This window comes from Anguilla anguilla, chromosome 17, assembly GCF_013347855.1.
Source record: "Anguilla anguilla isolate fAngAng1 chromosome 17, fAngAng1.pri, whole genome shotgun sequence".
NCBI lineage: Eukaryota > Metazoa > Chordata > Actinopteri > Anguilliformes > Anguillidae > Anguilla > Anguilla anguilla.
In genome coordinates, this window is record NC_049217.1 from 27,213,634 (window position 1) to 27,227,892 (window position 14,259).

The window sequence follows — 14,259 nt, forward strand, 5'->3', positions numbered from 1 at the left end:
AAAAAGAGAGAGATAGTGAGGGAGAGAGAGAGAGAGTGAAAAATTGTGTGTGAGAGAGAACGAGACTGAGTAAGATGGTGAGAGTTAGAGAGAGGGAAAGTGAGAGATATGGGGGAGTGAGAGAGGGGCAGAGAAATTGAGAGAGAAGGAGAGTAAGAGAGAGAGTGAGAAATGGGGAGAGCCAGTGAGAGGGAGGGAGAGAGAGAGGAGAGTGAGAGTGTAAGGGTGAGAGTGTGGGTGAGAGAGTGAGAGAGCGAGCGAGTGAGAGAGAGAGAGCGTCAGAGAGAGGGAGGGGGAGAGAATGAGTGAGTGAAAGAGAGAGAGGGAGAGAGTTAGAGAGAGAGGGGGTGGGGGGGCTGGTGCGGGAGAAGCTAGTCCTGGCCGGCTGGCTCCCTGGCCGCTGTGCTGTCTGTATTTTCGGGCGTGGCGGTGTTCTCTGCGTCCTCCATTTTGAGCCTCTTTGGTTCGGGGGGCTGGGCGGGGTCACCGTTGGCCCGTTTGGTGGGGAGGGAGGCGGAGGCGGAGGCGTGGGTCGCCAGCATGTGCAGCGGACTGGCGACGGCCGAGGCTGTAACGAGGGGGGGGGGGGGGGGATTTCACTGTGAGAGTCAGCATGGGGGGCGCCCAATCAAAAGCCTGCTCTCTGTGCCCGGGGTGCATACACACCAGCCAATCAAGGGCAAGAGTTCCACACACCAGCACACACACACCTGCAAAGACACACCCGCATGCACACACACACAGAGGCTGGAGGACGGAGGTATTCAGTGTGTTAAGCGGATTACTGCTCCGACTGTTTGTACTTTAATGTGATTACTGACACAGGCACCGTGGGCGTGGCTATGTGGGCGTGGCTATGTGGGCGATTTATGGGTGGGGCCAGGCTGCTGGCGGTCTTAACTGGGCGAGCGTGGCGGGCTGTGGGCGGGGCCATCCAGCCTACGATCTTAACTGGGCGGGCGTGGCGGGCTGTGGGCGGGGCCTCTCACCTGTGGTGACCTGCGCTGGCACGGCGGCGGTGACGGGCACCACGTGGGTGCCGTTCTGCGTGACGGCCTTCACGGGCAGCTGGTGCTGCCCCAGGGGCGTCGGCTGCACGATGGCGACCGTCTGTAGGGGCGTGGCTTGGGACGTCTGGATGATGCGGCTGGCCGTTCCTATAGAAACGGCGGTGACCGCGGGGATTGGTTCAACTTTCACTGTAAGAAAAAGAGAAAAAAAAAAATAAATAAATAGGAGTTAAATAATTTGAGTAAATAACTCCAGTGAACCAGAGGGCAGTTTGTTCAAAACCTAAACCCCAAACCCCACACCTCTGCGGTGTCCTTCCCTTAAATAAAGAAAAAAAAACATGCTGATAGATGACAGAACGCACACTGGTGACTAAGCCCCGCCCCCTCACCTTTGACCTCCTTGTGCTCCCCGTTCTCCTGGGGCTCGGGCCTGGCCGGGTGCAGCGCGGCGGCCTGGGTGGTGTAGGCGGCGCCGGCGGCGAGGCCGCTGACGGAGGTGACGGAGACGGCGGGGATCTGGTGCACCACGTGGATGAGCGGCTGCTGGGGCGCGGCGGCGGGGACGGGCGTGGCCACCGCGTAGGTCACCGGCTTCATGCTCTGGGGCAGCGGCCGCTGCACCGCGATCAGCACGGGCTGGCCGCCGAGCGGGGAGCCTGGGGACACAGGGGGAGCGCCGGGGGCCGTTACCGTGACAGCAGCCCGCTCGCACGCACGCACGCACGCTGCGACTGCAGCCAATCGGTGGGGTTTGACCTGACGAGCTCATCGGCGCTGAAGCGTGGACCGTTGCAGGTCACGTTCGCTCAGAGTGAGATGAGGTCGCATTTGAGTTGGACAGGAAACGGCAAGTTAAACTACGCGGTCGCTCCCTGCACTTGGAACTGTACTTCCCTCTAGGGTTCTCGACACACTTGTTCCTGGTTATGGTTATACACTTCGTCGTACGTCGCTCTGGATAAAAGCGTCTGCCAAATGCCTGTAATGCAATGTAATGTAATGTAATAACGTGGTCGAGTTTGACAGGAAATGCGGTCGCGTTTGCGGTCGGGTCGGGGCAGGGCGGAGCCTCACCTGGGGCGTTCTGGGTGAAGTGCGCCTCCTGGATGACGGTGAGTTTGGGCTGGGGGGCCGCGGGCGGGGCAGGGGCGGGCTCCGGGTCCATGTGCACGGGGGAGCCCTCCCGGGACAGGCTGTCGGGGGTCTGAGCGCCGCTGGAGTGTGCAGACAGCACCCCCGTGTGGCTGGGGGAGGCCGGTGCGCTCCTGAGAACAGCAGGAAAGACCGGCATCAAATACAGTCCATTTACAACAAGCAGTTATACACTGTGTGTGTGTGAGTGTGTGTGAGAGAATGAGAGAGAGAGACAGTGTGTGTGTGTGTGAGTGTGCGCGCATGTGTGAGAGAGAATCAGAGAGACTGTGTGTGTGTGTGCTTGTGTGAGAGAATGAGAGACAGACAATGTGCGTGTGTGCGTGTGCGAAAGAGAGAAAGACTGTGCGTGTGTGTGTGTGTGTGCTTGTGTGGGAGAATGAGAGAGAGACAGTGTGTGTGTGTGTGAGAGTGTGAGAGAATGAGAGAGAGACAGTGTGTGTGTGTGTGAGTGTGCGCGCGTGTGTGAGAGAGAATCAGAGACTGTGTGTGTGTGTGTGCTTGTGTGAGAGAATGAGAGAGAGACAGTGTGTGTGTGTGTGAGAGAGAGAAAGACTGTGTGTGCGCGCGTGTGTTTGTGCGCGTATGTCTGTGTGATGTTTGCGTTTAAGTACACAAATGAAGGTTTAGTTAATTGCGCATCTTATTGCTCAACGTGGAACTTCATTCATTCACACTTTCATACCTCCTAAACCTCCTGTCCGCTGGGATTCAGAAAGGAGCACATCGCTAAAAACAGACCTGACACCAAACTTAATCTGCGCTTTTTTCCTTCAATTCCCCGTGTACTTTACGTTGTGCATTTTAATTGGCTCTAACGCTCATCATGACTTACACTCCGTTCGCTTTGTCTATAATGGCTATATTCTACATCTACATTCTACATCAATTTCCTTGCAATTTGTTGGCACTCCACTTGGACTTTTCAACATGCAAATTATGTTCCAATATAATATCACTGTGACAAGTAATAAGCAAAGGTTTTCGGCCAAAATAAGACATTATCTTTACTGCAACTACATGATGTGCCCACAAGGTGGGGGCAAAGAGCCTCATTCTCCTGAGAAGGCCTTACACTTTTCCCAGGAAATCTACACTAACTCAACACTGCTCCTGGAGATCTATTCCAACCCAACCCTGCTCCTGGAGATCTACACCAACCCAACCCTGCTCCTGGAGATCTACACTAACCCAACCCAGCTACTGGAGATCTACACTAACCCAACCCTGGTCCTGGAGATCTACACTAACCCAACCCTGCTCCCGGAGATGGACAATACCCCAACCCCTTTCCTGGAGATCTACACTAACTTAACCCCATTCCTAGAGATCTACCAACCTGTAGGTTTTCACTCAAACCCTATCAAAGCATTCAACAGCTAGAGAACTTTGTTGAGCTGCTAATTAGAAGAAACAGGTGTGACAAATTAGGGTTGGAGTAAAAACCTACAGGACGGCAGATCTCCAGGAACAGGGCTGGGCAGCCCCGGGCTGAGCAGGTAGGGAGCCGGCTTACCTGGAGGACAGGGGCCCGAGCGGGGTCCTGAAGCAGGGCACTCTGGGACGGCGCTTGCGGAAGGACTGCTCGATGAGCTTGCTCTCGGACGCCGGGTCGATGCGCCAGAAGGAGCCCTTCCCAGGCTCCTCCTGGGACCGAGGCACTTTGATGAAGTAGCGGTTGAGCGAGAGGTTGTGGCGGATCGAGTTCTGCAAAGGGAAGAGCGGGCGTGAGCGCGGGGGGGGGGGGGGGGTGAGCGTGGAGCAGTTCCGCAGTTTCCTGTTTTTTAAACCGTTAAAAAATGTTTGGCGATCAACAAAAATGTGCTATATAAATATGTTCAATAAATACTTGTACGTCTGTGATAATTTCAACATAAACAGCAGATGGTATTACGCATTGCTGAGATCGCAACTATAAACAGTGTCTCCAACAGCAAACTGTATACATAAAACTATCTGCCACCTAAAAATAAAATAAAAAAAATTTAAAAAACTTCTCTGTTCTTTCAGCCAGTTGACACAGTAGAATGTCACAACATTAGGGGCTTTTTGCCCTTGTGCATCATGGGACACACTGTTATGCCAGCAACCGGGTCGGACTGGAACTCCAGCCGACCTGAAATTCAGGTTGTTTCAGGCCGTTAAACGCCGCACACCTGCCGCAGAGCCGCACACCTGTCCGCACCCAGCTCACCTGCCAGCCCTTGTCGGCCGTGCGGTAGTACGGGTAGTTTTTGGTGATGTGGGTGTAGATCCCGTTCAGGGTCAGCTGCTTGTCGGGCGCCATGGTGATCGCCTGGACGATCAGCTGGGCGTACGAGTACGGGGGCTTGGAGTCGTCCTGCGGCGAGGAAGAGGAAAGGTGAGGAAGGGCGGGACTGTGACGTCGCGCGCACTCTGGGGCGCCACGTTCAGCAATCCTCCGGCCTGATGACCCCGCCCCCCGTCTCCCGGGGTAACGGGACGCCGCCTCACCTTGGGGCTGTCTCCGCCGGACGCCTCCTTGTCGTTCTCGGACTGGGAGTGGTCGGCGATGAGCTGCAGGTCGGAGGTCACGATGCGGCCCATCCTGTAGCCCGACGCCCCGGCCCCGCGCGGACTCGACGGGCAGGAGTTCGCAGCGCTGCGGGGGGAGAGAGAACGCGCCGGCTGTGAACACGCCCCGCGTCGGCCGTGAACACGCCCCGCTCCAGCCATGAACACACCCCTCGCCAGCCGTGAACACGCCCCTCGCCAGCCGTGAACACGCCCCGCGCCCGCCTGACCACGTGACCGCGGTCACCTGACCTCCGTGCCACGCCACCGTAGCAAAACCATGTTTCCACGGCGATTAACAGTAGAGAGGACAGATATTCCATAAAAGGCCAAATAACTGTCTGTGCACAGAAACGCGTAACGGGTTAAACAAGTGGAAAATAAATTTGAGGCAATATTCAGAACTATAATCTTTCAAGGCTTGTGCTGCACTGCACTGCATCAGATTGTGAACTAAACCTTTCACAGCATGAAAAAAAAAATGTGGGGGTGGGGACTACGTATAGAAAGAGCAGCAGTTCCTACATGGCTCACCCGATATGGGTGTAAATACCCTATAAAGTTGACCATAAAGCTGAAAAATGATCAGCCATTTTAGACAAGACATGACAATAAAAGAATGACTACATGCTCTTTCAGACCTTTCCGAATGGTATCGTCATTCTGTCAAATAAATTCGCCGTGAGGATTTTACGTTTTTGTACCACCATTTCAAGACGGTGCCGTTTCTCCTGGCCAATCGAAACCGCCAGAGCTGTCAGTACGACCCAGACGCTGACTGGGAAGACCCGGGAACGGATTATTCTGGAGTGTGAGAGACAGACCCAGCCACTGGGCTCACTGAAGACTGAGTTCATCTCGTGGTGGCCGCAGTGGTGATATTAGCCGTTAATCAGCCGTCCTCCTGCTGACTGAAAAGCAGGTGTGAGTGGAGCCCCCCCACGGAGCGCGGCCGTCGCCATGGCGCCTACCTGATGGTGCCCGTGGGCGAGGGCAGGGGGCTCATCAGGTGGGCGATGTTGTCCGGGATGCTGATGGTGAGGGGGGAGATGTGCGGCTGCACGGGCTTGACCGGAGATTCGGGCGCCTCCCTCTTCTCCTTCTTGCAGCTGGCCAGGGCGGTGAAGGTGATCTTGATGTTGGTGCTGGGGAACCGGAACGTGCACCTGCAGGGGAGCGCACGTGAGTGAGTCAGAGAGCAGGGGAGCGCACGTGAGTGAGAGTCAGAGAGCAGGGGAGCGCACGTGAGTGAGAGTCAGAGAGCAGGAGAGCGCACGTGAGCGAGGGTCAGACAGCAGAAGAGCGCACGTGAGCGAGAGTCAGACAGCAGGGGAGCGCACGTGAGTGAGAGTCAGAGAGTAGGGGAGCGCACGTGTGTGAGAGTCAGAAAGCATGGGAGCGCACGTGAGTGAGAGTCAGAGAGCAGGGGAGCGCACGTGAGTGAGAGTCAGAGAGCAGGGGAGCGCACGTGAGTGAGAGTCAGAAAGCATGGGAGCGCACGTGAGCGGGAGTCAGAGAGCAGGGGAGCGCACGTGAGTGAGAGTCAGAGAGCAGGGGAGCGCACGTGAGCGGGAGTCAGAAAGCATGGGAGCGCACGTGAGCGGGAGTCAGAGAGAAGGGGAGCGCATGTGTGTGAGAGTCAGAAAGCATGGGAGGGCACATGAGCGGGAGTCAGAGAGCAGGGGAGCGCACGTGTGTGAGAGTCTGAAAGCATGGGAGGGCACATGCGCGGGAGTCAGAGAGCAGGGGAGCGCACGTGTGTGAGAGTCAGAAAGCATGGGAGGGCAGGCACGTGAGTGAGAGTCAGAAAGCATGGGAGGGCAGGCACGTGAGTGAGAGTCAGAGAGCAGGGGAGCGCACGTGAGTGAGAGTCAGAGAGCAGGAGACACACACGGTCACATACACACACACACATGCACGCACACACACACACACAGGAATACACTAGACATAGAACTGGCTGGAGTCCTAATAATAACAGGAACAGACTTAATAGTAACTGACAGTGTTCCCGTCCCACTACGTTAGCTCAGCCAATAGGATCAGAGCACCGTGTCAGCTCAGCCGTGCTGCAGGCCAAGCTTCCTGAAACATAAACAGACCATGTGACGGCCGCATGCTAGGAGAGCCCGGTCCCTCACACGAGCAGAACACTGTGTTCCCACGCACAGGGGGCGTGGCCCAAATCTGCAACAAGGGCCCCCCCAAACCCCTCCCTCCCGTATGTTCACCAGGGGGTCAAAACGTTCCCTTTTCTTCAAATCGCCGTTTCTAACAAAGCACGGTGAAGAAAAACCGTCCTTTTCACAGGGCTGTCAAAGTGGGATGTACACAGTGCATTGTGGGACAGCGTACATCAAAGCAGCAATGCTACAGAGTTCACCTGGACAGGTCAGGTCCCAGCACACCATGTATAAAAATATGTACATATTTTTTGTCATTGAAGTTTGAGAATTGGGCATACGCACCAACCAACCGCTCTAAATTACAAGCCCATCCAAATCCATTTTTAATGAACTGCCCTCAACCGTATAACCTGATGTTTGGGGTTTTTAGTTTAATTCAATTTTATTTTCACGGCTGTTGTATATGGACCGTTGCTTTATGAAATAATGCCTTCTCGCTTCCATGATGCCCCCCCACCCATCAGAGACAGTAGGATGGGTCTCATGCCCCCCCCACCACTCAATCACAGACCCAGAAAGTGGGTCCACAGACTGACAGACTGGCAGAGCTCAAAATACTGGCACATATTAACCACCCATTAACCCCCTGAACACACCCCATCAATCACCCAATAACTGCAAAATATGACTGTTTGGACAACCTCACAGACCAAGCAGATGGCCCATTACATAGGGGACACACCATTATCATCCGATCATCATCAGTCTACAGTAGGTATGTCCTCAACGGGTCAGTCAAGCACAAATATTAATCTAACAGATATTCAGCTGCTCAGAGAAGCTGGTCGCACCACTTAATTCACCTCAGCGACTGGGAGTAATTTACTGTGCAGTGGTAGTTTGAATGACCGGCAGCATAACATTTTAATTTTTGAAATAACTTTTCACCATTCGGTAAGCAGACGCCCGATAAAGTCCGTCTGCAAAGAGAACGATAAGAACAAGCAGCTTAAACCGTTTAGATTTTCACACATCACAGGCCGACACCGGTGCAGTTATTCACGGACACTCACTGAAGCTGTTCCCCTTTAACACTCAGCCTGAGGTAGGGCCCCAGACGGGATCTGAACCTATAACCCTCTGGTACCCAGCCCAGCGTCTTCACACTTTAAAAAAACCAAGAAAATGGAAGGTTAAAATAAACTGCAAATTAGCTTTGCTTGAGACAGAAAATTCTGCAGCCTCCCTCATTCAGAAGAATAATGAGAATGAGGACATCAGATAATGAGCTTAATTTGCACAGAACGCCTTTCATTAGCTGCTTGACAGTTGGTGTTCTTGTCAAGCTGGACCAGTCTTTCCCACGCTGACCTCTACATGGTCTGGACTGCCTGACAGCACCACACGGTTGATTAGATGAACGCATCCACATGATATATAGATCGGAGGATCTACATCCTGTTTATTCTGCCCTGTCAGCAAACAGCATTTCTGTTCGGCCACCCCAGCACTGCTCAGGTTTCCCTCTTGCATCATTTCCAAAATCACATCATTACGAAAGATCTCCGATTATGTCAAAATTAGCCCCGTTTCGACACAAATTAGCTCTCGGTCAGTAATGCAAATTCCCCCGTATCCAAACAGCATATTAGCCATGAAAAAGGCTATCACTGCTACAGACACCCAAACTCTGGCATCAACCGAGCACAGTTTGCATCGAATATAATGGAAAAGTGAATAAGGAACAGTAAAAAAAAAAAAAAAAGAAAAAAAAAGAATGAGGAACAGCTAAAAAGTGAATGAGGATCAGTAAAAAAAAAGTGAATGAGGATCAGTAAAAAAAGTGAATGAGGAAAAGTAAAAATGTGAATGGGAACAGTAAAAAAGTAAATGAGGAACAGTAAAAAAAGGTGAATGATGAACAGTAAAAAAAGTGAATTAGGAACAGTAAAAAGGTGAATGGGGAACAGTAAAAAAAGGTGAATGAGGAACAGTAAAAAGGTGAATGAGGAACAGTAAAAAAAGGTGAATGAGGAACAGTAAAAAGGTGAATGGGGAACAGTAAAAAAGGTGAATGAGGAACAGTAAAAAGGTGAACGGGGAACGGTAAAAAGGTGAATGGGGAACAGTAAAAAAAGGTGAATGAGGAACAGTAAAAAGGTGAATGGGGAACAGTAAAAAAGGTGAATGAGGAACAGTAAAAAGGTGAACGGGGAACGGTAAAAAGGTGAACGGGGAACAGTAAAAAACGCTGAGCTTTCCATCAGGCTGCATTTTGTGCGCGGGAAGCCGTAAGAGGCGCACTCCCCACGTTCGCTGCGTCCGCCACTCGGTGACGCTCTCTGGAGACGCGCAGGAAGTCACACCGAGCCGGCACGGATTTGCTTCCGCCCCCCCAGTCAGCCTGACGATCCCAGCGCACAGAAAAGGCTACGTCCTTGTCTGGGGTGATGAGTGTATCTGTAAAAACTCAAACATTCACAAAAACCACTTGATGGTTTGATGGAATGACCACTTTCCTCTGCAGATCCACCACCGATCTGAATTCTGCTAGAGGCAGCTGTAGGGAGAAAACCTAAGAGCACTGACTTCAGCTGTGGTCAGCGCCTCGTTCCGTACTCAATCTGAGTACGTTCCAAACGAGCGTGCGTTCCAGCGCGTGGACCGAGTACGTTCCAAGTTAGGGTGTGTTCCAGAAAAAAAGGAACAAAAGAACAAAAAAATGCAGTGAAAATCATATTTTTACGCTACATTCAGAAGGTAAAAATGCCCCCACTTAATGAATGAACTGACGCTGTGTGAAATTCCCCATTACATAATTTACACAGTCACAAAGCACCACCACCCCCCCCCCCCCACCTCCCCCCCCCCCCCCCGAGGTTTCAAAGCACACCTGTGGCCACAGCGGGAGAGTCTTACTTAGGAAACCAGCCCTCCAGACAATTAAAACTAAAACAAAGAGCGAGAAGCTCCCCGGTGGGGGACAACGACAATAGCGACTGAAGCAGGTGTCTTACAAAGAAGTCAACAGTGGAACAGCCCAAAGCGGAACTGCACACTGTGCGGGCCGTCAGCCAGCGGTCACTGAGCTGAACCGCTACATGCTAACCCCTCCCGCTCACTGCAGGTAAGCCACCTGAAGTCACAGGTGTTCGTTGCGCCAGAGTCTAGAGACAAGGGAAACATCTGCAAATGCACGTTCCAGTGCACTCCGTATCATCTCCAAATTGTGCACTTATTTTTTTTTTTTTTTAGGGTTAAAATCAGAGAGATTTTCACAATCAGAATTTTGTCCACGGACTGAAATGCAAGGGGCCCAAATCCAAACACGCAGCAGGGCTAGCACAGATACCAAAATTAGCCCAGTGGCTCCTTCAGTACAATCACGCGCGGTACAGACAGAATTACAGAATTACTCTTAGCTGCATTGGTATTTTATCAAGTAGTGTTTGAACAGGGGGAAGAGCTGGGCTGCACGATTCCAATACTCAGTCTGGAGATCCAAATGCAAAGAAAATTTGGACTCAAGAGAAACACCCCTGGTCAACATGGCAGGAAGTTTACACAACGGGAACAGGGGAGGGAGCTGTGGGATTAGCCAAGGAGAGAGTGTCTGTGTACAACTGAATAAATAAATCCCTTTTTCCAACCAACGGAATCAAAGCCAGTCACACAACTAACCACCACTGCCCACCATCCGTTTATCCCTAAAACCACAGAACCGCCAACACAAAAATGCAAGGAGACAAAAACCAGTCTGGAGCTTAAAAAACAAAAACACACACACCAAACACACCTCTGAGTCCATGCAGCCACACATACAGTACATCGGTGAGCGGGGACTTTCCAAAGAGATGAAGAGTTCACATACCTGCAGGATGTGGGAACCAAAACCGTTCTGCGCAACAGAAGCACTTCCAGACTGCGTAAGGGCCCATGCATCCGTGTGGCGAGACTGAACATCCAGCCCCAACGCTCGACCCAGCAGCTTCACCCGACCCAACAGGCACGACAGCTCCAACCCAACAGGCACGACAGCTCCAACCCAACAGGCACGACAGCTCCAACCCAACAGGCATGACAGCTCCAACCCAACAGGCACGACAGCTCCAACATCATAATCCCAGTGCAGCGCGTAGCCCTCTAATTTACTGCCAATTAAACGGCCTTCGCTCATCCGCAAGCACACACAAGCCCTACATTCTTCACCGGAAAACGAAGAGCAACTGCCAGAGAATTTAAATGCTTCCTTTTTTATCCCCCCCATACTCGGTGACAAAAATACATATTTCTGTAAAGAAAGAAAATCTCATCAGTGTGTAAAAGCTAACGTGTTGCAACGAGGCAGAAATGGCCAGTAACGATGAAACAAGCACAAGTGAGCGCTCTAAGAGAAAGCCACCTCTAAATATACATTTCCCATCATTCCTTACTTACAGCTAACAACGATGTTACGAGCTAACAACTTACAGCTAACAACGAAGTTAATGCACTGCTGGTTCACCATGGTAACGGTGACATTCCACGATATTACACGTCTTCCTCGTGTTCACTAGATGTCGGGTAACTGACTGATTTTGAGGGTTCATCTGGTGCTTAGCAACCTGTGCTGAGCCCCAACCCTGAGTGCACAGGAACAGGAAGTGACAACACAGCTCGTTCAAAGATAATGGACCGGAGGTGACGCAGGACAGCGAGGAGCTTCCATACCTACAGGAGAGTTCTGGACAGCCCCGTCACTCCAGCTGAGAGCAGACTGGACCCTCGGAGAGGCGAAGAGTGCGAACCAGCATTCAGCATCCCACCTGTGTCACCACAGCCACAACACACCTGACACACACTCAAACGCCTCCCCTCCCATCTGCGTCACCAAGACTGCGACACGCCTGACACACACTCAAACACCGCCCAGCCCACCAAGGCGTCACCAAGACTGCGACTCACCTGGCGCACCATAAAACAACACCCCATCCATTGGACGGAAACCATCAACACAACCTCAAAGGTTCCCTAATCATTACAGTCCACAGGAACCCACCTCTCCCTTACACACACTGCTCACACACACCTCACACCTCCTTGAGGAAACAAGACTTGCCACTTTAAGGAGAATTAGCCAGATATTACACAAGGCGACTGTCTATACACAAAAGTGTACTATACAGCCACACACCATTATACTATACACCATTTACTAAAGTATATCTGGATGCTTGCTTACCTTGCCCAAGAGAACAACGCAGTCACTTGCCTACAATAAGAATATTACAATTCAAATGAAAAAAAAAAAAAAAGTTCGCTAATTTTTTAACTAGGCTGCTATTTAAACGAGGAGACTGGATGTCTAAGGTAAATCTCTGAGCAGTGTTTGATTTATGCTCTGTCTCGCTCAAGGGTACACGTGCGTGGCATGTTGCCGGATAAGAAAGTGCAACATTTTTGCATACGCGCAGTTCCACAGCGGTTATCGTGCATGGAGTCGTAAGCTCCGGTCCATGTCCAACTAAACTCGCACTGTTGCTCACGCGTTACCGTTTCGCTTCAAAAAAAAAAAAGCATTGAGAAATATGCTTCTATTTTATAAATGTCTCGCCATTACGGCGTCTACTGAACTCACCTCATTGCCGATAGAGGATCGAAATGTTACTAGCCAAAAAGGACAAAAAGTGTAATATGCAGATAGCTAAAGGTTAAGTGTACTTACACAATTTAAATCAGTATATACAGTGTTCATAATCGCGTAAGTACATAATAGCTCATGTGGGCCTGGCTACATAGCAATACCTTATAGCTAGTCTTTGGGTCTACGCCGTGTTGACATACTATGTTGGCTAGTCTAGTGCTACCAGCCATGAGCAAAACAATGAATTACTTTTGGAAAATAAACCGCCCTGCTCACGTTCTCACGTTATGAATTAAATTTACCAGTCGAAACACAACGAGGCTTCCCATACCGACGCTATTTCCTTCATGCAAACCACACAATGGCTGTCACTATGCACCAAAACATTTACAACGAATGACCCCATTCTCGGTTCTTCCTCAACACATAACAATGTCGCCAACAGCTAGCAAACACACGCATGCCCTAAGGGCAGGCAGCTAGCCCACAATATGTTTAAGTTCACAATAATGTACAGTTGGTGTCTGCAAAGTAGCAGGCGATAGGATAAGATATGCAGACATCTGGTAGGGAGATACGAGGATGACATACCACAACCCGCAAGCGCCGACACGTGCTGTGGCAATGTGTCCCGGCATCACAACAATAACAAATGAAAACACCAAAAGACACATTTAGAGCACTTACATTCGTGGGAGCTGCAGAGGAGGTGCCCCGCGTCTCAAGAACACCCCATCCACGAACACCCCGTTTTTGCCAAGGCATCGCAGATAGAAATCTCCACCGCCCGCCCCATCTTCACCTGCCGTGAAAATTTCCAGGTGCCGGCGGGATATGAAGCTTGAATGGCCCATGCTCACGTCTACGGAGCCCTGCGACGAGTTCCGCCCGATGGTCACCGAGCGCTTCTTCATCAGGTATTCGAATTCTCGGCCCTCAAGCCGGGCAACCGCCGGCCCCGACAGCCCGCTAACCACCGCCATCTTAAAGGATAAGGGGGTCTATTTCACAAATGCTTGGTAAAGACACCGGAACGCAAACGCCTGATCAGCGATTCCGAATTGGGACGCTAATGGGCAAATCTCAAATTAGGGGAATCCAAATTTAAAAAGAAAAATTTAGAGGGGAACGTGCCAGGATCAGGGACAGCGGCTCCGACCCACCGCCGCAACACCAAGAGAAAGGGAAGGAGACAGAGCCAACCAAACAACGATTGAGGCCGACACAGAAAGAGTGACAGATCTCACAGACCAATCACAGATCATACTTTTATCTAAAATGGAGCTCTAACAACCAATACGGATTTAAGACATGGCCGGTTGATTCAACGAAGGTCGGTTGCACTGCGGCCGAACACGCAAATGAATGGTAAATTGTAACATGTGGAGTACAGAATTTTAGCTGCAGTGACGGAGCGAACTTTCCCCCCATTAACCCCGATTTAAACTAGTCATTTTATTTTATCCTCACGTGGTATTCAAACGCTTTATCACACAAACATGTTGTGATTTAATGAGCCGATTAAACGTCGGGTATATACTCATTTCAAAGTGTAATGGTTAACTTAAGTCTCGACCAGAATGTTCTCGAGTATGGGTTGAAATTGGGCGATTAGACATCCGAAATAGTGTGAAAAAATCATTATCGGGGAAAATAAATTGTCGCTGTAATCATCTTCTATAGATAGTTTAAATTGTATGTGTGTGAGACTATCAACATGCAATTTTACGATTAAAAAGTCACAAATGCATTACACTGGATTATCATGAAATGATATTACTAAGAGTTAAATGTAGTCATTTCAAATTAA

The 14,259-nt window shown here is 50.8% G+C and overlaps 1 protein-coding gene across 2 annotated transcripts; it reads right to left on the reverse strand.

Moving 5' to 3' along the window:
• Nucleotides 1–272: 272 nt before the first annotated feature.
• LOC118215981 (forkhead box protein K2-like) lies at nt 273–13,637 on the reverse strand. Of its 2 annotated transcripts, none has more exons than XM_035396970.1 (9): nt 10,698–11,813; nt 5,672–5,866; nt 4,641–4,788; nt 4,360–4,506; nt 3,682–3,872; nt 2,088–2,278; nt 1,403–1,669; nt 990–1,199; nt 273–568 (listed from the first exon to the last, which is right to left on the reverse strand). In XM_035396970.1, exons 1-9 carry the CDS (start codon nt 10,787–10,789, stop codon nt 372–374), a joined length of 1,638 nt encoding a protein of 545 aa, XP_035252861.1. In that variant the 5' UTR covers nt 10,790–11,813; the 3' UTR covers nt 273–371. The 2 variants fall into 2 exon arrangements, with proteins under 2 accessions (XP_035252861.1, XP_035252860.1); XM_035396969.1 differs by lacking the exon at nt 10,698–11,813 and adding an exon at nt 13,137–13,637 and having other exon boundaries at nt 274–568.
• Nucleotides 13,638–14,259: the final 622 nt, after the last annotated feature.